We start from the raw sequence: 22,892 nt of genomic DNA on the forward strand, positions 1-22,892 counted from the left end.
TGACCAATCTGAGCTCAGACAAAATACCAGCCAGCAAATATAGCTAGATTTGCCGGGCCATTTAGAGGTTTTTTTGCCTTGATACGTATTGAAGACAGTTGCCTTGACGTTACGTGAGAGAGATGCTTTATAATAGATACATATTCGATGAATTAAAGTTCCGATAGTGTGTTTTACACCTATAATAAATTTTTGCTTGTTGATCCACTTCCAACGTTTTTTTTCCAACCTTTTACATTTGTTAATTGTTAGAATCATCTGATTTTGATTTGCAATAAAAAGTTCACAATATCTTCGTTTTCCCTTGGTTTTCGATTTTCAAATTGTCGATACTATTAATTTACTTTGCGTAATCAAAAAAATCTCAAGCTTGCTTTTCATAACAACGTTTATTAAATTTTTACTAGAATAGATTTGAAGAAGCTTTTGCGTCTCAATACCTGAAACAATTTGAGCAATTTTTTGTCAACTATGTATAAATTTTATTTTTGATCGTGCAGAGGTTTTTTTGTCTGTCAAAATCATTTTACATATTTATAATTAAGAATTGAAATAGAAATCAATTCAGTTTTTAATACCATTATTAATGCAGCCGTGAATGCAGGCTATGATCTTGTTCGAGGAGCATAAATTTGTTCCCCACGATGAAAAATGTTCAGATAATCAGCCCGAAGTTCGAGGAGCAGCATAAATGATATGAAAAAATATTTTCGCCTTAAAACTTACCTGGCCAATGGGGAGTTCCTTGGGATTAAGATTTTTTGCATGTTTCCATAATGGGAATGCCGAAAACCCAATTTTTTTCCATTATCAACCCACAGTCACATTTCTCTCCGTTTTCAATCCAGTGGCAGTCCAATCTTCTCAGCGACCCATTTGGGACACGACTGTGTGTGTCTGTACGGCATAGTGTCATCCAGGGAGAACTACAGCACAGATGGTCGCACCTGTTCAGGCCTCACAGCTGTGAGTAGAGTGGGCTATTTCAAAATGTGGGTGGAGCTCACAATGGAGGTATTCGACCATTGAAGAATAAATCTGTCAGGAGTGTAGGTGAAATAGAAAAGAAGAACAAATGGGTTGAGGGTTTCATGGTGCAAATGATGTAAAATTACGTGGAAAGTGAGTTTACAAGTATATAAGTATATAAGTTTTTATGTACTTCGAACCCCGATAAGAAATTATCTGTCTGAAGGAAAAAAATAGACATTTTAGAAGGGGATTAATTGTCAAATTGAAGAAAAGGTCACAATTAATGATTATCCACTAATGGGAATCATAAAGCATGTCAATAATCCAATAAAATGAGCTATAATACACCCCTCAACTCAGCCCTCCCGGATCTAAGTCTCCTGATATTTCAGTACTGAATCATAAAAATTTCATTATGATTTTTACTATGGACAGAGTTCTGATCATGGCACTTTATAGACATTTCATGGTAAAATTCATAGAAAAATTCTGAACTTAGTATGAACATAATGAACTTCAATTCTGTATTTATTATGGATATAATGAGTTTTTTGTCTGTTTTTTAACTGAACAGAATGAAAAATCGCCATTAACTGGAACTTGAAAAAAAACTCGATAGGCAATTGCAAAAATCAATAAATTAATGAACTATACTTACATAACAAAATTTGGTAAACACGTGAAATTTAACAATTTCTTTTTTCAAAACTGACACGTTTTCAACCACCACAAATAATTCTATTATCGCTTAATTGAAATAGCTGAGCAACCAGAGTTGAACCGCCAGTACAACCAGCACTTTTTAAAGTAAATTTTACACATTTTACAATTTAACTTAAATTTCCGCTCTTACACACCAACACCTATACACGGGAAGGCTGCACCGAAGGAAAAGAGATTACTCTCTTACACTCTTTTTCCTGCTAATTAAGAGTGAACTTGCATTACAGTATTATTATTATTGCTTAATAATGGTGGAATTAGTGTGGACGCCTTGGCCTGGTAATTCCGCAGTACTCGTTTAATAGATGTGATTTACTTTAAATGGATTGAAGCCAATGGCTTTTTAAAATTATGTTACAAGGATCCAATTAAAACAAAATTTTTCACGATGCATATCCATATAAACAACTTAATTATTTCTCAAGACAATCGGGTCAGTTTTAGACATCAATTTCTATTAATAAAAAACTATGAAAAAGACTCAATTCAATGTCGATTACGCGCAATTAAAGTCAACCTTCCTTGCAATGATTAGTGAAAACTACAATGACGTTTGACAAAAGATTAACATATTTAATTTCACCAAATAAGCAGTAGAACCAAAAAACCATGAAAGGTTCTTCAAAATTGTACTCAGAGAGACATGAGAAGCAAAAAGATGCGAGCTCCTATGAATCACTTATTGAATTAATCCCATTGTTAGATCTTCAAAATTGCTTATTTAACCTCAGACAAACAGAATAAACATTTATTCTAACCTCAGGCAAACAGATGTTCTATATATCACAAATAAAAAGTACAAAATTGGAGAAAGTTACCCAAGCAGGTTCCGCACTGACACTTCGTGTCATGACCGAGCTGAATTAAAAATTTGCTGAAAACGGAGGTTCAACAGTTTATCGGACTTAGTCGAACAATCAAACATAGTTCAGATTATTTGAAGCTGTTTTTCTGAAGTGCTAAAACTATGTAAGAATTGTGCTGGAATTTTGATGAGTTGAAATCATGTAAGAAAAGCGGTGAAAGAAGTTGCTGAAGTCCTGAAATTACGTAAAAATTGTGCCAAAACGTTTAGAGAGAAAGAAAGAATTTATTTCTTTGATCAAGTACCAAATAAGTAACAGCAAGTACAAAAAATAAACGTAAATATTGACTCGTACAAACATGATCAAAGTGGACAGGCAACTGGGTATTTAAACCCACACGCCCTGCCCTTAGAGACTCTGTAAACTAGGCAGTAGGACTATTTCAATAAAGAAGTTCCTTTGATAACAAAAACATAGAAAAATGAAGAAATGGAAAAAAAAACTTAAAAACTTTTTCGCTACATTCGACAAAAATTAACAGCAGCCTAATTAAAGCTCAAAACTCGTTAAACCTACTAGAGGCATAAATTAGGCCTCCAAAATTTTTCGGTCTAAAAAAATTTTTCTAAAATTTTCAGAAGCAATTTAAGCGGGAAAAATTTCAAAATTTTAAGAAAATTGCGATAACTCGGAAACTAGAAGGAATTGAGAGCTCATTTTTTTTCCCAGAAATCCCATTACTAAAGCAGATGTCTGATAGCATTTATCAGAGGGGTCGTTTTCTTTAGAATTTTCTAGAAAAATTGTTCAAAGTTCAAGATGTATTTCACTATATCATCATTATTAACCAAAAATGTATCCTTAAACTTATGATAAAAACTTTTTATAACTTTTTCATTTGATCCAATAATATTGTAGAGAAGAACATCGGCTTTACTCATTGCATTAAAGAGCTTCGAAGCTCTGAATTTAATTGATCGTTTTTCAACCATTCGCGTACATGACGGTGCCATTAGTAATATTTAGGTGTTGAATGTATGGAACGAATGTGTTGAAAGTGTTGAATTCGGGATTTTTGGAAATGCTTAAATTGTGCAAGAGATATGCTGAAAAAAGCATCGGCCCTTGGGTAGGAAATCTGCAGACAATTGTTGGAATTATTTTTTAGCACATTCAGCACCTAAAACAAAAATTTCTAATTATTCAACAAGCTTCATTTATAATATTAGCACATTCAGTGCTTTCCTTAAAAAAATTTTGCCGCTTACATCAGCTCACGTCTCTACCCTGGAGGCAAAAAAGGCTGTTAGCAACCAGAGGAGAAAGATGTGAGCTCTAATTAATAGAACCATGCGCGTTCTCTGCTATTGTAATTGTACTTGACAAAAAACCAAAGAAGTTGCTTACATGCGCTGCAATTGAAGAATAAAAAACAATTCCTACATTACCAAAGCGCTCTACAGATTAGCTCTCTGGAAAATGAGAAATGGAACCACCGTGTTAAAAGCAATTCTTCGCCCAAACACTAGAGTAATGAAATTGGTTACAAAAAAAGGTAATGAAGAAGTGATGCCTACACAATTTGCGGGCCATACAGATAAGATTTCTTCCAAGTCTAGAAAATGACACCGTTTGAATCAACTCCATTGTTGGATCTTCAAAATTGGTTAGTTAACATCAGGTTTATATTTTTATTCTAACCTCAGGCAAACAGACGCTTTATATATCACAAACAAAAAAGTACAAAATTTGAGAAAAATACCCAAGCAGGCTCAGCACCAACGTTTCGTGTCAAAGCCGAGCTGATTTAAAATTTCTACATTTATCAAGCAAACAAATCCAGCTCCATATTAGACATATGACGACATATAAATACCATAAATACAATTTATTGCGTCGACTCTGCACTGAATTCCCCAAGTCGATTTGCAATTTTGGGTGGATATTCGTCATGAGTAACAGTAATTCCTAGAGTAAATTTTCAATAAAAAACTGACGTTTACTGTCATCCTTATCCAATCAGCGGCCCAGAAATAACTTGCGCAGTCGGGGGATCAGCGTAAGAAGACAGCTCAAAAACTTTAACAAAATCAGTTTATACTTCATTATTTTGTCTTATTAAATTGACACACAGTGCGTTTTGGATTAGAAATCTTGAGCAGTAAATTGTTGGTTACTGTGTCCTGTATCTACCACTTATTTGAGGTGAAATTCAACTGTCGCACAACAACTTCTGGTATTTGGACTTATGAAGACAAGGTAATAAATGCAAATTATGTTCAAGTTTTAACATCTTTGCTTAACATGTATTAAACATGTATCTTTGCCTTCAGTTTGTTCAGATAATAGAGTGATCGGTTTACGGAGAGATCCTACCATGTTGTGTTTTCTGTAGTAAACCCAGTCCAACTCAATTTCGCAAAAACTAAGATTAGCAAATAGAAAAACTGAATTGTAATGCAACGGTGAGAACATGGCGGATGTAAGGTTACAAAAGCATACTGCAAATACATAATTTCTTGACAGACTTGTGGCCGCTAAAATGAATGGGACAGAATCAAGTTTTCCAAGTGGAGTGTGGGAGGGCAGTTATTACAACAAGCAATCCGGTAAATGGAAGGCAAACTACTGTCCAATCTGATGAAGAGAGTGATAAACTAACTAAAGTTCTCTGAGAGAAGTGATTTTTCTAAATTGAGGATAAAATTCAAGAGTCGCTTGATCTGATTACGTTCTAAAAGTGGCTACATAGATTGGTTCTTGTGGATGAAAAGTTTGCAGCCTTCAAGGCACGGCGAAGAGAAGAAGACCGAAGAAGCACAAATGGAGACAAATGGTTCTCCTAGACTTCGAATTTCAGCGGAAAAGTACAGCTCAGCTTTGGGTCAATCTTATTCAATGGAAGGAAGATTTCAAATTGATATTAAGCTGAAAGAATTATATCAACTATCAATAAATACAAATGTGGTAAGGGATTCTTAAAAATATTTGTCAAATCTGAATTGCAAGGTGCCTTCAAGAAAGAAAAAACCCGAATAAGCTTGAAATGATTAGGCTTGTTTCAATGCTGCATCAAAATACAAAAAATGATGCCTGAAAGACAAACTACTAGTTGATTGATAGGATACGTTATCATAGCGAGCAAGAAAGCCAAACTCCATGTGTTTGATGACGCATCTGAGGACACCATGTTCGCAGTGGCCTGCCTAGTTTCACGACAAAAGTACACAGATGATTTAGCTATGGTTATTGGAAAATGTAGAGCTGCTCTGATGACACATATTTCAATATCGCGATTCGAAATACAAACGGCAGTCTTGGCAGTGAGTTTGAAGGAACAGATAGCCAAACCTTATGAAATAAAGATACACAGTTGCAGTTCTTGGTCAAACTCAACCTCTATTTTGCGGTTGATACACAGCTGCAATCGTGCTTGTGGCCAATCGATTAGTTGAGATTCTGGACACAACTGAAGTTTAACAGTGGAATCTCGATAGCAGTATCAACAAGGCAGAGGACATTGGCATCAGAGCAATCAAAAATGAGGAACCCTACAGTTGTGAATGAAAGAATTTGAACGAATTCGAAAGAAACAATGCAAAATCAAATTGATCACTGTTCTCTTCATGACGGTACTTAATAAAATTCGAGCCATCCATTATTCAGGAACTCTGAGAGTGAACGATTGGTACGCATCATAAGGAATCAACGTTCATGTTATGAATGTCTGAGTAATGGACAAGCAATCAAATATTGTACAGCGTAAATGCGTGTTTTATAAAAAGATATACCAAAAAACTTGACCAATTGCTACACTCAGAAAACTAAATGGCTTTAATAGATAGCAGATCAACCGTTTCATTCAAGGACCAAAAAAATCAAGAGAAGTTACGAGCCAAAGGTACCAATTTCACCTTTAACATAGCTGCATACATGTAAACAGGGGTTGGAAAACAAAAAATTTTCGTCGAAATCAAAATAATAATGATGCATTTAAAAAAGCATTCAATCCGAGCGTTCCCACACCTGTCATTCTCTTTGGGAAACCAAAACTCCGACCACAACAAGCTGAAGCAAAGCTTCTATAGCTTGAGTGTTAATCTTCACAAAACCTTCACTTTAATGGAAGCCGGCATCATCCTTGATCAAGATTCCTGTGAGCTGCAACGCAATTTGGTCTACAAGATTGGAACACGAAGTGAAATTATTGTTGTTCTGACAGAGCTAGGATTGTTAGTCAGTGGACCCATGATAGGCAGTGATAAACCAAAGATATTTGCAATTTCGCTTTTACAGAATATGTGGGAGTGGCTGGGAATATTCAAATGTATTGGACACAGATTGCATGCCTCAAAAATCAGAATTATCAGTCAGTCAAGAAAGGAACTACAGTCAGAGAAGATGCAAGAGAGTAACTCGAAGTTCACAGGAGAGCGGTACGAAGTTGGAAGGGTGTGGAGTGAACCAGAATCAATTCTACCGGACAAATTCAGCTAAGCTTTGGCTCATCTTTATTCATTGGAAAGAAGATTCTAAAGTGACCCAAAGCTGAAAAGTTTGTATCAACAGTCAATAGATACAAATGAAGAAAAAGCATTCGTAAAAAAATTTGACAAACCTAAAATGAAAGGTGTCATCGAGAAAAAATGGCTGTGGCCACACTTTCCAGTGCTAAACCAAGACATGCCTGGAAAGGAAAGGCGTGTTTTCAATGCTGCCTCAAAGTACATAGAAATATGCCTAAATGACAAATTACTGGATGATCATCTTTATTCGTAATCTTCACTCCACATCCTGGAAAAAGCTGAGGAGTTAACCAGATTCAATTTTACCGGACAACTACAGCTCAGCTTTGGGTCAGTTTTTTTCATTGGAAGGAAGATTACAAATTGACTCCAAGCTGAAAGAATTGTATCAAATATCAATAAATACAAATGTGGAAAGTGATTCTTAAAATATTTGTCGAATCTGAAATGCAAGGTGCGTTCAAGAAAGAAGAAACGCGAACAAGCTTGAAATGATAAGGCGGGCTTCAATGCTGCATCAAAATACAGAGAAGTGTGCCTAAAAGACAAACTGTTGGATGATGTATAGGATACGCCATCATAGCGAGCAAGAAAGCCAAACTCCATGTGTTTGCTGACGCGTCTGAGAACACCATGTGTGCATTGGCCTACTTAAGTTCACGGCAAAAACAAACAAGTGACTTAGCTATTTTTATTGGAAAATGCAGAGCTGCTCTGATTACACATAATTCAAAATCACAATTCGAAATACAAACGGCAGTCTCGGCAGTGAGTTTGAAGGAACAGATAGCCAAACCTTATGAAATAAAAATACACAGTTGCAGTTTTTGGTCAAACTCAACCTCTATTTTGCAGTTGATACACAGCTGCAATCGTGCTTGTGGCCAATCGATAAGCTGAGATCCTGGACAAAACTGACTTTTGACAGTGGAATCTGGCGAGCGGTATCAACAAGGCATAGGACATTGGCATCAGAGTAATCAAAATTGAGGAACCCAACAGAGATGAATAGCTCAAAGGGCAAGCTTGGTTGAAGCAACCAGAAAATGGATGGCCACAGCTAGTGAATCTGATTTTTGCATCAGGTGAACAGAAAACACTCTCATCAGTCTTCATGATACAAGTTGAAGAGACGAAAGTTTTTATTCAGTGGGAGAAATTCAGAAACTGTGTTAGGAAAATGAATAGAGTGGCATATGCACAACGAGCCTTGATCAAACACAAACCGGCAACGCTAACAGTGATCGTTGAAGAGAGAGAGAGAGAGAGAGAGGAAAAGCAAATTCAACAATCTTCAGTTTATGACAGCTAGAACAGTTTAGCAGTGAGATGAAGTTAAAACGGAATTAAAAAAAAGCAGAAAATCCTACAGATATGACCGGTCATTGATGAAGATCGACTTATCCCTGCGATAGCCTGAATATTCCAAAATGAAGTGGATTTCAAACCAAAACTTTCAAAGCTGCCACATTGAAAACATTTTGGGCCGAACTAATCTTGCAAAACGAGCACAAAATTGATCAACAAGAAGGCACTGAAGAAGTAGAACTCATTGTTCAACATAGAATGTGGACTCTAGAAATACCAAACCTCTTACAAAGAAACCACCAAAAGTATGTTACCGAAAGAGAAACGGCACAGCACAAAGGATAACACCAGTAATGGTCGATCTACCCAAAGAGCGGTTAGATGCTTCAATAACCTTTGCAAATGTTGGAGTCGAGTACTTATGCCCTTTCACTGAGAAGGTTGGGCGGAAAGCCTAAAAACCATAGTGTTGTCTGTTCAATTGTCCAATTACGTGAACGGTGCGTATAGAAGTGATACCGAAGTTAGGCGAAGACAGTTGTCGCAATGCAATTACGCAATTTATTGCACGACGAGGCAGCACGCCTAATTTTCTCGGAGCTGAATAAGTTTGTGGAGTATGCTGTGGCATGTAACAAAGAAGGAATCGAAGAGCATCTAATTCAACAGGAAATCAGATGAAAATTTACCCCAACTGCAGAACAGATCGGTCATCGAAAACATTTTGTTTTTTTTATCAAGGTTTTTTGGAGCAAACATTGAACACAAGACTTTTGACTCCAGACAGTTTGCACGTTAATGACTTGGAAGCTTGACGCCAACTTATATATTTGCTTACCATACTTATCGTGCGCACAGGAGTCTGTCGATGATTGAAAGTTCTCTAAACAAACTCAAGTTAACGCAAATCTGTTAGATTTTGTAACGAGTTTTTGGCAACTTGAGTATTCGGCCGATGTGGTGATCAAAAGCAAACAAAAACCTCAAAAAAGTGTACCCGTTTGGTTGATTGAGGATAGCAACGAGCGAGGGTATTCAAAACTAAGTTCGAGCTACGGAGACCATCGAAGGGTCTGAGGAAGCGGTTGGGTAGGCCAAAATTTGAACGAACAATAGGGTTTCACAAAAGACTAGTAGTGAAGCCCGCTCCTGTATTACCGAACGGGAAAAATGTTTTTCCGTTAGAAAGCAGCACCCGCGATTTCAACACCGAGCTTAAGTAATTTTTCCATACTTATTCAGCAAAAAAATCCAGCTCTATATTAGGCATTGGATGTCATACACGTACAATTTAAGGCAACTTATCACGTGAATTCTCCACTGAATGCCTCACGGGGATTTAAAAATTTGATTGATAATCACCCTGGTTAACATCAATTCACGACGCAATTTTGAATGGAATACTGACGTTTTTATTGTGTCCTCTTCATCAATCAACGTTCCCAAATTGACATGCGCAGGGGCAAGATCAAGGTGTAAGTAGAGTACAGAAGTCTACCAAAAACTCAGTCGAAAAACAAAATTTTTGTCTTATTAAACTGATATACAGTGAGTTTTTAACCTCAATTCTTGAGCAATAAATTTTCGGTTACTGTGTCCTGTATCTACAGCTGACATAAGAGGAAATTAAACTGTTGCCACCACAACTTCTGGTGTTTGGACTTGTGAGTACAAAGTGCTAAACGTAACTTAATTCAAATTTTTGTTATCTTTTGCAGATCAGATCTTAGACATAATTTTTTGTTTCGATTTGATAAGCTATCGGTGTGAACTGGTATACATAGGAGATGCCGCATGATGTGATCTGTAGTAAATCAGTCCAAATCGATAGAGAAACAAACTAAGATTAGCAAGTAGTCAAACTGAATAAGTAATGCAGGCCATTGTCAAATGTCCGAAAACACAAAGACATGCATTGGAGAGCGTTCTTTTGAGCCCGAATATCCGTTCTACGGATATATAATAAGAAGGAGCATCTCTCAATGAAATCTCTGAAGAGCAATGTCTGCCAAAAAAACTCATTATCAAAATCATAAGATTATCAGAGTGGTGATAGATGATTTGATTGTGGATTTGCGTACGCAGTTGAAGTGATACTAAGATCCAGAGAAAACTCTACAACTTTGAAAATACATTAGACAGCGCCTGTATCTGATAATGTTCATTAGCCTGAAATATAAAAAGGAGAAAAAACCAGTGCTTTTGCTGCGTAAAATTTAATCCAACCAATGTTTGAGGAGAATGAGACCACGGTGTTCGCTTTCTCGATAGTGGTTTTTTAAAAACAAATTCAGTTGAACAATTTGATTTTTCTTTTATTTTTGAACTCCTTTCTATCTGATTTTCTAAATCCATTTGGAGTTTTTCTCTAGACTGCACTGAAGTTCCCAGAACCACTTGTGTCGCATATCCCAGACGGGCACCCAGACGAAACATTTTAAACATTGAATTTAGCAGTCATCACTCAGAAAAATAGGCAAAACTCTGAATAGAAACCCATGTCAAGGTTTAAGGATGAATTTTTGTAAGAAAAGCGGTGAATGCTGTGAATTTTTGTAAGAAATGCGGTGAACGCTGTGAATTTTCGTAACAAATGCGGTAAATGCGGTGAAAAAAATCACCGCTATTCGTCCCCAGGCCTAGATGTCAACGCTAAAAAAGGCAAATTTATGTAAGTTTGGCGCTGTATGAATTGAACCTATGTAAAATCTACGCTTGAGCGCCAATCTTACATGACTTTACGTTGTGTTTAGTGTCGATCTAATACATTTTACATAGAATTTGGCGTTGATCTAACATAATTTTGTATTGAATTTAGCGCAGATCTTACATAATTTTGCAGTGATCTTACATAAATCTGCTTTAAAATTAGGGTTATTCTTACCGAATTTTGCTTTGCAAAGCTTAGATTTACATAGTTTTGCATTGAAATTATTTCAGATCTTACCTAGTTTGCTGTTGAAATTACCGTAGATATTACATAATTTCGCGATGAATTTAGCAAAGATTTAAATAATTTTGGCAATGATCTTACATAATTTTGCGTGAAATCTAGCGTTGATTTTACCAGACTTTGTGTTCAGAAGCTTAAATCTTACAAAACTTCGCATTGAATTTATCGCAGATCTTACATAATTTAGTGTTGAAATTATGGGTGGTGTTTAAATATTTTTTTTCACCGCTTAATGCGATGAATTAAATTTTTTCACCGCGTTCTCTCATGCGGTGAATTTTTCTGTGAAAAAAAATAATTTACCGCCACCGAGAACGCGGTGAAAAAATAATTCACCGCATTCACCGCAAAAAGATGTAAGAAATACGCGATGAAAACTTTTTTTCACCGCATTTCACCGCATTTCTTACAAAAATTAACCGCCAAGCCTTGACACCCAGGATTGTTTCCAATTCATCACTAAAAAATTTTATTTCCTTTCAAACAGAAATGCTTAACTCAACCTCATCGAACAAATCTTAGACTTTACTGTTGTCTTTGATGCTCATCAACTAAAATTAGTAAGCTTTCTTCAAAAAAAGTCTCTTCGTGGGTTCATTATTTTTCTGAGGGTATGGGCTGTTTTCGCCGACTGGACGTCCCAGTTCTAATTAGAATCTCTAGACTTTCGGACAATAGACAGTGCCGTGAGCAGACCATGCATACTATGGATGGGACCCTGATCAGGCTTCAGACCGTATTTTGACCCTCCGATCGTGATCCAAGTCTGTGTGATCAGCGCAAGCTTGGGTTTGCGAACCTCATTCTGGGAAAAGAAAGCTGAGAGGCCAAAAATAACTCAAAGGAATATTATCATTTTTTGGTTTGAAAACTGTTTTGGGGGTAACACAAATTCGGGTTTCTGTCTACTTTTTGCACTTACTTTGGTTTAAGTTCTGATGAAAGCTATATATTCCTTTATTTCATTTTAGTTGCTTTTTCTGCCAAAATTGTTTGTTGTTAATGCGTCGTTTCCGAATAAAAGTCGATACAGAAAGGTGAATCAACAGCTACTTTCATTTTTCAGTTGAGACGGTTCAAAAAGTATTACGGTTTTTATCTGACCTAAAATAAGTGACATATTTTTCAAGTTAGCTTTAAGAGCTTTTCATCTTCAACTTGAAACACCTCACTGAGTTCCAAGAAAAAGCGCCAAGCCCTGTCTATGACCTTCAAAAAACGCTACCAGAAACGATTGAACAATTGTTGCATACAGCTGAACTCTTTTCGTGTGGTGACCGCAGACTGTATAAATTAGGCTTACAGGCCAGCATAAGGCATGTCCAGCAGATTTTTCATCTGTAGTATCAATGCTGACGATCATAAATGGTTTTGAAGTTGTTCTAACAATTTTTTTGTAGTTTTTTTTAATTGAGATTAAGATGAAGAGTGGAAACATTGGAAAGAAAAAAACAGAGACATCATCAAAGGTCACAAAGACATTCTTTGAGCTTGAAATGCGACAACTTCAAAGGATCTCATATGCAATAATTCTTCGAACAGTCTGAGCTATAAAATTTGTTTCATTTTCAGTAACATCGACGTACAGTTTAGCAGAGTTTTTTCTCAATTTTGGGCGTGCAATTGCGATAAGAGATGAGAGCTAATTTGATTTGCTGTGTTGTGTTTGTCTTGATTGCAATCGAACGTGGAACTGGAGAAGGTCGTGCAGAGAAGAGAATAAGGGACGCTAAACCCTCCCCACAGCGACTGTTTTTTGTCCAAGTGAACCTCATCGACATGAACCAACACAATAAAACCTGTGGTGGTGCCTTGATTTCAACACGTTGGGTTCTTACAGCTGCCCGGTGCTTAAGAGAAAAATGTTAGAATTTGTTAAATAATAAAAAAAAATTGGCTCAAATTTTGGTATTCGAAAATAAACATATCATTTCCATTTCTGAATTTTTAAGGTAGTCAAAAACCTAATATGCTGCTCCGGAGGGCTGGTAACAATCTCTATACTTTTATTGGCCGGAATATAGAAACTAATTAGTTGTCAGTTATCAAGCAAGTGTAATTAAAGAGAAAAATTTTTTTTAGAAAAAAGGAGCGTCGAAATTATGGCTTCAAAATTGTGCTAAAATTCATTTCGTCGAATTACTTATGTACATACTTCAATACTCATTTGATTGACCAGTTCTTCAGAGACCTGTTTAAAATAGTGTTCCATTTCTATTGTGTTTTTCGGCTTGGCTTGAGAAGTATCTGTTTCTATTTCAACTGCCTAAAAAATGGGGCGATGAACTATTCTAACTCTCGTTTTTTTCTTCCAAGTTGAATAACAAAAAATATTCCAATACTTTTTCTGAAAAAAAATGGTTAAATCCACGAACTTAAAGGTTTTTTAAATCATATTTAAACATCTGTCTGCCTGTTTACTGTTCATTCTTGATTAAAAGCCTTCATTTGATCTTTAATCTTCACGGCTCCTTCTTTCTTTAGCTCCTGCCTATTTGATGTTCTTTTCAATTTTCTGAAAACTTGGAGTGAACAAATTTTCATGTTGAACTAACCGCTCATTGGGTGAGACAAAGATAATAGGTTGAAATGCCCTCTAATTGAGTAAAAATTGGATATACAAATAACTTCTCTGCAATGAGCAAGACAGGTGAATTATCATTAATTATTAGATTTTTATTATTAATTACTTTTCGCAATCAGATTGCCTTCAAGAGACGTTAAAGTTGATTTTTCAGTTACGTGTGTGTAAACCTGCCGCAGTTGTGACGCATAGATATTTTTTTAGATTTGCTTTTGATTTTCGTTCTGTAAATTTGAAAACCAAGTTTTCGTTGCTGTTACAACAAAACATTTCATTTAAAAAATGAAAATAGGTTTTGTGTAATGTTCCAACGACGAATTGTAAAATTCTAATAAAGAAATGGAGATTCAGCGCAATCGCTTGCAATCCTGGGCTTGTTAATCAATATTTAGTTAATATTCAAAAGTGTTTAATAGTTCTCGTAAAGTATTGGCCCATTGTCTCAATGAACAGTTTCTCTGAAATTCCAAATGTTTTTGGAATAGACACTTTCCTTTCACATGTAGAACAATTAGGTAGCAGACTGCAATTAAAATCTCAGCATATATCAGTTTGTTAACATCTCTCGCTTTTTTCTACCAGTAAAATTTATTTACTTAATACAGAGGGCTAAGAAAACAAGAAATATAAAGGATTTAGAATCAAAATTAGCAGACAGGCAGCCGCTAACGACTAATATGAAATTTTCTTGAATGTGAAATGAGATGCTGAAATAAAACGACTCAAAGATTAAAATTTGTTCCAATTTTATTTGTGTCAATTAATCAAATGAGGTGTTTGTAATTAAACATTTTTCTATTTCGATCTACTTTAGTTGCTTTTAATCCGGAATTGAACAGCAACTAAACCAATAGATCCGAATTGAGTAGAATAATGCTTTAATACCAACAGCTCAACTGATTAATTTACACGAATTATGTTGGAACAAACTCTACACTATGAATCGTTTTGCTTCATCTTCTCATTTCACATCAAGGAAAGCTCAACATTAGTCAATAATGGTTGGTTGACTACTGTTTTCGATTATGAACCTTTCATATTCGTTGTTTCTTTAGCCCTCTGTATTAAGTAAATCAACGTTACTGGTAGAAAAAAGCAAGAGGTGTGAATAAACTCATCTTATCTTGATTTCCTTGCACAAATGAGTAAAATTTCCCAGTTTTCATTAGTCAGCTTTTAATTCAAAGTCATTTGTCTTGAGGCTCCAAGGCAATCTGCAACAGTATTCACGGAATAATCATTTTAAAAATCGACGGAACTTCTTAAAAAAAGACTTGACAGACGAATCAGGCCATAGACTTTTTGCATTTTTTTACGAGACTTTAAGTTGTAGCTAAACAGTGCAAATAGGAAACTCAGTTTGAAACTGAGTTTCCTGTTTGAACTGTTTAGCTACAACTTAAAGTTTGATAAAAGATGCAAAAAAAATCTATGGCCTGATTCTTCTTTCAAGTCTTTTTATATGGTTTTACCCCCCTGAACCAGACTGCTTGTCATATTAACTCTTCAAGCAATGTACGGCAGATCCAAAGGAATTCTTAGCAAATTTTCTATGTGCGTTTTAACTATCAAATCTGAAACTTTTTAAACACTAACAAATCAGTTATGATGCATGTCGGACTCAGTATAACGTTTATTATAATTATTTTTAAAAAATTATACCGCACTTAACCTGATACGCCTTGTACAAATAACTAGAAATTATAAATAAATAAATGTGTTTCTGCATAATCGCAGCGGAGCAGCATTAGGCTTTCAGTCTGCAGTGTATTAACAGTAGCCTGTTCTCAGCTGTCCTTTTTCAATTATTCCCCACATCTCAGACTGTTCATTTGGTGAGCATGAATGCTCTTTTTTGGTGACTATGGCCACTTTTTTTGCGTCTGAGACTTTCACGTAGTACCATTATTGCAGCCAACATTGGTCAGGCTATGGTCAGCCTGAAGCTATGGTTAAGTAAGAGCTCGTCCTTACACAGACAGCTTCACGGAGGCAGGGTATTGAACTCTCAATCAATGGCGTGTGAATCACAAACTCTACCTCTCGGCTATCACTAATTCCGTCATTTATTCCGTATTTATTCTATTTGTTGAAACTTCTATTATTAATTTTGGGTTAATTTTAATGGGCCTAAAAAGCGAATATGATTTACCGGATTAGTTTCGGGGAAAGAAGAGGTGTTTAAAAATTCAATAATTAACCAGCAAAATTGTTGGAAAGTATTGTTAAGCAATAGCGGGTTTTCATTAATCCAATCTAGTGCAGAATTTCGATAATCGTTTTCAGAGGATGGTCTCAATTTGGACTGAACAGAAATCCAGTTTTATCTTTTTTGTTTTAATTAACAATCATTTTTTAAATTTCGTTCATTTTCGATTGTATACAAATTTACTTTGTCTGCTTTTCCCTAGTATATATATAAAAAGAACTAGAGCATTGGGTCCGTTGACAATAAGATGTTATTAATCGACGAGTCTGCTTCGAACGAATAATCAAAGTTTTAATGCGACTATACTTCAGTGATTCTTGTACTTTTATAGTGAAAAGCTTGAAAAAGTTGTCAGATCAGCTTTTATCAGATGAAACATCGCATTAATAAGAGGCTGCAAAATAAGTCAACTTCGAATCTGTCTCGCTGGCACAATTTGTTGCTTAACTGTGTTCCGACTCATTAGTTGATGAATATGTTTCAGTGTTTGCCAATGTGATTGTGAAAGACTTCTCCAAAGCTGATGCAACAGAGACTGTCATGCAAGTTGAACGATTCATTCTTCCTGGAGAATAGTAAGCAACATACACACTTTCTATTTTAACTATGTTGTGAACAAGGAGGCTTGGTAATATGAATTTGCATATAAATTTCCAAACCCTTTAATCAAGAAACTTTCAAATGACCAGAAAAGTTAAAGACTCTTAGCTTTTAATCTCACTTAATGAGAGTGGTACATCATCAAATTTAGGACGATCATTTAAATGTCTACCAAAGCGCTCTTAACCTGGGCATGTGATCGAATTTTATTTGGCAATATTTTTAATTAACCACAATTGCACCATACTAAGATTCTCGAGATTTAAATGTTAATTCTAAAAAAGTACTCAAAGTTTGAATATGAAAATTGATAGGCTTTTCGAAATTTGTCACAACAATGTTTTTATTTTTTTCGTTACAAAATTACTCATTTCCACGATTAGTTCTCTACACAAATATAACGTGAAGGCACGTCTCGCTCCAAGATTCCATCTTCTACTCTTGTGAATTGGTTTTTTTATGTGAAAAAAATAGGTGCTAAAATGATAAGGACTTATAAGCCAGCTTTTTTTTAAAAGATGTTTTCAGCCATCGTTTTTACTTATGCGTTTTTATATGCTATTTTTAGCAACTCAAATATTTGAGCATTCAACAATTATATTGCGAAAAATAATTAGTTGAAGAAATTATCCAAAATATATATTCAGAACAATTTCGAAAAGTTCCTTTTTAAAAAAAAGGTAACCGCAATGTTTGAAACACTTTTTCTGATACGCTAGACAATCCATTTATATGAATTTTATTGACTATTTTCCGACAACTTAATCCCGATAAAAACTAAATCCATAAATGGTGTGTTTACAGAGTTCATTGGTTAAAATCGCAAAATGTCAATCTGATACCCAAATTGCAAGAGAACAAAAAAAATATAATAGATGAAAAACGTTTCAGATTTGTTTTCACCGGCAAATTACTCTAGAGGTTTTTTGAACAAGATGAGAAAGCAAATTTTTTGATATTGTTTTTAATGAAAAACTGCATGTCCATAAACAGAATACCTATAATCAAAATTACCTATAACTCTTTGAAATCGTTATATTTTTAAACAGTCAGTTTTGACAATGATAACAATTGTTTTCAAGAGTAACTTGAGGTAAATGCAAACTAACTTAAGACTAACAAAAACCCACAAGGAGCTGAATTATTTTAAAAAACCCTCGAAGAAAATGTATTTAGACGGAACAAAAATCTAAAGAAAACATGCCTAAGTTCTCGGAAAAGCGCTTACATCAAAGAGAAAAAAACGGGTGAAATCAAACCAGGAACGTAGTAAAATATAATTTTTGAGTAAAATTTTAACATAAGTGTTTAGACAGATAAAAAGGAACACTGTTCAAAAAAAGTTTTGATTAAAATTACTCTTTTTCTGTGTTCAATTTTGAATATGTATCACAAAACTCCTCCAAGGGAACAAAAACATGAACCATGGATGCGTGAAAAACGGGTTCGTCTTTTGCCTCACGCATTCTCCGTTATTATTGGTCACCAAGACAGAAATTGTTTTTAAACATTTCTCTTTTTTTGTTTATTTTTCGTGTTTTATAAATGAGTTTAAATTGACGCATTCTTCCCAGTTGATCGAATAATATGCAAAATTACGAATTGTTTGATTAAATTTAAGTACTCTGCAGTTCACGTTATATTTTAAATGCTCAAAAGTTTTGTGTGTGGACCCTTGATTAAAAATTCTTCAATTTTTTTCTATTTATATTAAATGTTGCCCAGTTGAACTAAAAAACCCAAAAAATTTTTGATTGAACAATTTAAAATTTTTCATTTAAAGTGGAACACGTGCAGATAGAGAAAAATCAAACTAGTTTAGTAATTTTTTTCACATATTTAAGCTTCTTTTTTTCTATTTTGGCTTAAAATGGTGCTGATCCACCATTGGAACACATGCAATTTAAAAAACCAAGCATTTATTTGACATTGTTTTCAAATTTTTTGGAGTCACTTTTAAACATTACACTCAACAGATAAAAACACAATTTTCGTGAAAATTTTATATACAATTTGTTTGAAATATATATTTTTTGAAACATAAGTGAAGTAATTTTCAAAATAAATTCATTTTCATTGTTAGAAAGGTACAATAATATTTTATATGAACCAGTATTTTTTCGTAAAAACGTGAAGATTTTATTATGTGCTAAACTAAAATAAGAATAACAAAGATTTTCTCAAAAAAATGTTCATTTTATATTCATTGAATGTCACATACCTTTCCCGAAGGAACAAATAAGAACAAATAAGTGTTTTAACTAAGTCAAGTCGTTTATGTTTTTGTTGACTTTGAATGGTTGAGCCTAAAAATTGTACAATATTTGATTGAAGTTGTAATAATTCCTTATGAATCAGTGTTGGTCATAAATTAAAAATAAAAATCTCCCTGTATAAGGATTTCTGGAGGTACTTGAATAAACATTTCACCCATTCAGACTACTGGCTGCTTCCTATCTATGCACACAAAACAATACTATAAATGTGCAATTTAGTATTTCAATATCATTTTGGATTTGGTTTAGTACATATCTGGGATCTTTTAAACGGGATCTTTTTGGCATACCATTTCACGCCGATAGTTGAAAATAATTGAACACGAAGATATATGTATAAGACCTGTTTTGCAAAAATATTTAAACTTAGACTTAAGTTGTGTTTAGTGCTTTATACTCACACGTTCAAGTGGCAGAACTTGCTGAAGCAACAGTTGAATTTCACCTCAAGCAAGCTGTAGATACAGGACACAGTAGCAGACAATTTACTGCTCAAGATCTGCCCTTCAATACGCACTGTATGTCTATTTAATAAGGCAAAATTATTGAGTTTCGACTGATTTTTTGTAGTTTTTCAATTCTTTTATACGCTGATCTTCTCGCTGTTCATGTTCGTTCTCAATTGTTGATTGGTTGACGATGACGACAGAAAAACGTCAGCGTTTCAATTTAAAATTGATGTCAGGAATTGTTTTTAATTATTTCCAATATCTACTGAATACTCGAAAAACGTGTCAGGAATTCAGTGTAGAATTGACGTAATAAAATATTTTTTAATGAATTTGTATGACGACATATTGTCTGATATGGAGCTGGATTTGTTTGCTTGAAAGTATAGAATTTTTTTTAAGCTCGGCCTTGACAGTCATATATGATTTGCTCGATTTCAAACAAACATCATAGTTAAATACTTTGAAATCATACAAAGATCGTATACGGAAATGCGGTGAATTGTATGAAACTATGCATGATGCTTGTTTGACTACAGAGAAATGACAAACCACGTTTTGCAATACTGTGCTAGCACTGCGGATTAATGCAATAGAACAGAAATGACACCAAGCAGTTTATAGAAACTAAGCAATTTTGTTTAATAGATTGAAACTTCAGTTTCCATTGCTTTTTTTTTCAATTAAAACGAATGCTAAGTTGAAGTTTCCTACCATCATTTATTAAAATTGTAACGCTGTGAGAAGTAGTTCTATCTTTTTTAAGATCAATTATTGCGATGGGAAAGCCGTGAGATTCCCAATCCGGTGTATAAAGTGAGGAAATAAAAAAGGATATTTTGCGTAGCATAAATAATTTGAGTGACGCTTGAAAAAATTTTACGCCAATTTTGCTGGGGTGTTGGTTGAGACATATTTCTTGATGCAATAATATTTAAGGCTGTGACTTCGAAAAAATTCATTTAACTAATGATTGCCTGGCTTGGTTCTACAATTAATGTGTGCTTTAGTGACACTCTGACATACGAAGAGCATGCAAATGTTCTTTCAAACTATTACAACAAAATTGACATCGCACTTATAAAACTGGGCCGAAGTGTGGAGGGATCCTGGCCAATGATAATGTGCGACAACTACACTGAGTGGACTAACAGCCAATTCAGAGTAGCCGGAATGGGAGCCCTGGATCTGGAAGGGACGCAGATTCCAAGGACTCTGCATGAGGCCACGGTGACTATTTCGGCTATGCCTGGCTCGCCTGGATACAAAAGGGTGTTCATGGACAACCAGGCTGATTGCCACAGTGACAGGAATGTGATAATGATTATACGATAGGAATAAGCAGTAATAATAGTCAAAAGAACTGAATCGTGCCTAGGAGAGTAAGATGTAAAAATGTTTAAGATGAACGGGAGTTGCTCTGAAAACCGCTGAAATGAACACAATTATAATCACTAATTTTTGAAAACTTCTTATACATTTATGGTTGCTTCTTGTTACAGGATCAAACCTTGAACGCTAGCTATATCGAGCCTGAAAACTTTATATCCTTATAAAATAAAAACTATTGTATTTTTGAACTGATTATGAAAAATAACTTTCCCATTTTTCACAGAAGACAGTGAAAATGCTAGCCTGGATAAAAAACCCATGCAATCAATAATGACAAATGTTTTGAATTTCACTCCCGGGATATAGTACAGTTCAAAATATTTGGGCACCCAATTTAACATCCGCCAACATCAGCCGAGTTGCATGAGTAAATTTCATCAAAGTTGCATCCCCACGTAAACATTAGCCTCGTTTCAAAATGTCTCAATGCTGGAAAAAATACTTCGTTTGACATCTTTGCTTTGATGTCAATTCTGCCATCTTTGATAAGTTTTCTCTGTTCTTGACAAATAAGACATTGGAAAAACTTGGAACGATTGCAATTTGAGTGTTTTTAGAAATGTCATTGCTAAAACCTTGCTGAACAAATATTAACGTCGCGTCTTGTTGATTTCTTGAGCTGTTTTTTGAGAAACTGTATTCAAAGTTACCGTTGTTAAACTATTTCAGTTTTATTCACTTTCGATTAATTCAAGTTCTTCAACAAGAAGCTGAATTGTAGACGACTGAAAACGGACATTATAATACTTGTTAGCACATTAGCTTTACAATATTATTTTTCAATATGATTCTCTTCTACTCATAATTTTACAAAAAACCCATCTAATTAAACGAAGAGAGACAAAAAGATTTGCGAAACTTATTCTTGCTCTTTTTTGGAAATAATGTGTGTTTCTTATATCTCAGTTATCATTGTTTGTTGTAATATCCAGATCGCTGTAGAAGTGAAGATATAACACTAAGAGCCGTGCAACATCAAGTTATCAAGTTATTAAGCTGATGTTTGTAAAAGAAACAACCGGGAAAATTTTTTTAGTTTTCAGAATACGCCAAAAAGTACTATATACTTTGTTGCACTTAAATGATGATATCTTTAATCATGAGAGTTTTCCTGAAACTTGTTGTAAATAAACACGGGCCCCTTAAGTTGGAATTATTTTGTATTATTGAGGGTTTTGACAGAACTTCATCAGTCTTTTTTGAAAAACCGAATTATTTACTTTTCAAACTTCAAACTTACAAATTTTGAGGATGAAAAAGTGGTGCCCTTATGGAAATGTCAGTCAATGATTTTCAGTTTAAGAAACGAAGATAAAAAGTGGAATCTTTGCGCCGTCAAAACAGAATCGTGAGTGGTATCGTTCTTCTTCCAGCCTAAAATTTGAAAACAATCGCAAATGTTTTGAAATTCTTGTTTTTCGAGTAGTTATTGAGGAACGAAATGTTTGAAAAATTGATATTTGGGTACGATTTTGCTCAATTTCAGCGTTATTTTTGCAAATTTAGATCGATATCTTATATCAAATTTGTTTTTATACAATAAAACAAAGGATATTTTTGTGTTCCTCAAACGCAAGTGGCAATATAAAAAACCCTGTTTTAGCTTTACAGGAAAGTTTAAAATCTGAAGATTGACATCTATTTGAGGGCTCGGTTTTTGAAATTTTTACCATTTTTTGGCTTTTTTCCATGCCATTTAGAAACAACTACTTTTTCATATCATGGTTCCATTAATGAAAACCTCATTTACGACAAAATGGGGCCCAGTGAACATTTATTTTGTTTTCCGGGAATCTCGCTCAAGGGTTTTTTGGCTGCGAAATTATGCTTTGGTTTTGATTTTTAGAACAGTTTTGGAAGTTTTTCTTTAGTCTTCTTTTTGTCAACTTGAATCTTAGTCTCATCAAGGAGATTTGACATCTGCTGTGTTGAGATATCAAGTTCAACCTTTTTATTGGTTTTTCGTTACAGCTGATGTTTTGTACCTTGGATACTATGCGTTTTCTTAAAAACCCTATGAGAGGTAAATTTTTGTTTGTTTTTTTGTCCTTCAATATTCTCTCCTGAATAACAATTCCCATTGATTTTCAAAAT

The 22,892-nt window shown here is 34.6% G+C and overlaps 2 protein-coding genes across 2 annotated transcripts in view; both read left to right on the forward strand.

Moving 5' to 3' along the window:
* The first annotated feature begins 4,614 nt into the window (after window positions 1-4,614).
* LOC142348814 (small ribosomal subunit protein eS26-like) overlaps window positions 4,615-22,892 on the forward strand; it is a 108,874-nt gene continuing 90,596 nt past the window's right edge. The window contains exon 1 of the mRNA XM_075400335.1: window positions 4,615-4,625. The gene's annotated coding sequence lies outside the window, so the exon portion shown is untranslated. The remainder of the gene's footprint in view (window positions 4,626-22,892) is intronic.
* LOC142347953 (kallikrein-11-like) lies at window positions 12,882-20,741 on the forward strand. The gene is made up of 3 exons (XM_075399118.1): window positions 12,882-13,152; window positions 16,566-16,656; window positions 20,417-20,741. The coding sequence occupies exons 1-3, from the start codon at window positions 12,924-12,926 to the stop codon at window positions 20,739-20,741; spliced, it is 645 nt and encodes a 214-aa protein (XP_075255233.1). The 5' UTR covers window positions 12,882-12,923.

This window comes from Convolutriloba macropyga, chromosome 10 (assembly GCF_964194025.1).
Source record: "Convolutriloba macropyga chromosome 10, txConMacr16.3, whole genome shotgun sequence".
Lineage (NCBI taxonomy): Eukaryota > Metazoa > Xenacoelomorpha > Acoela > Convolutidae > Convolutriloba > Convolutriloba macropyga.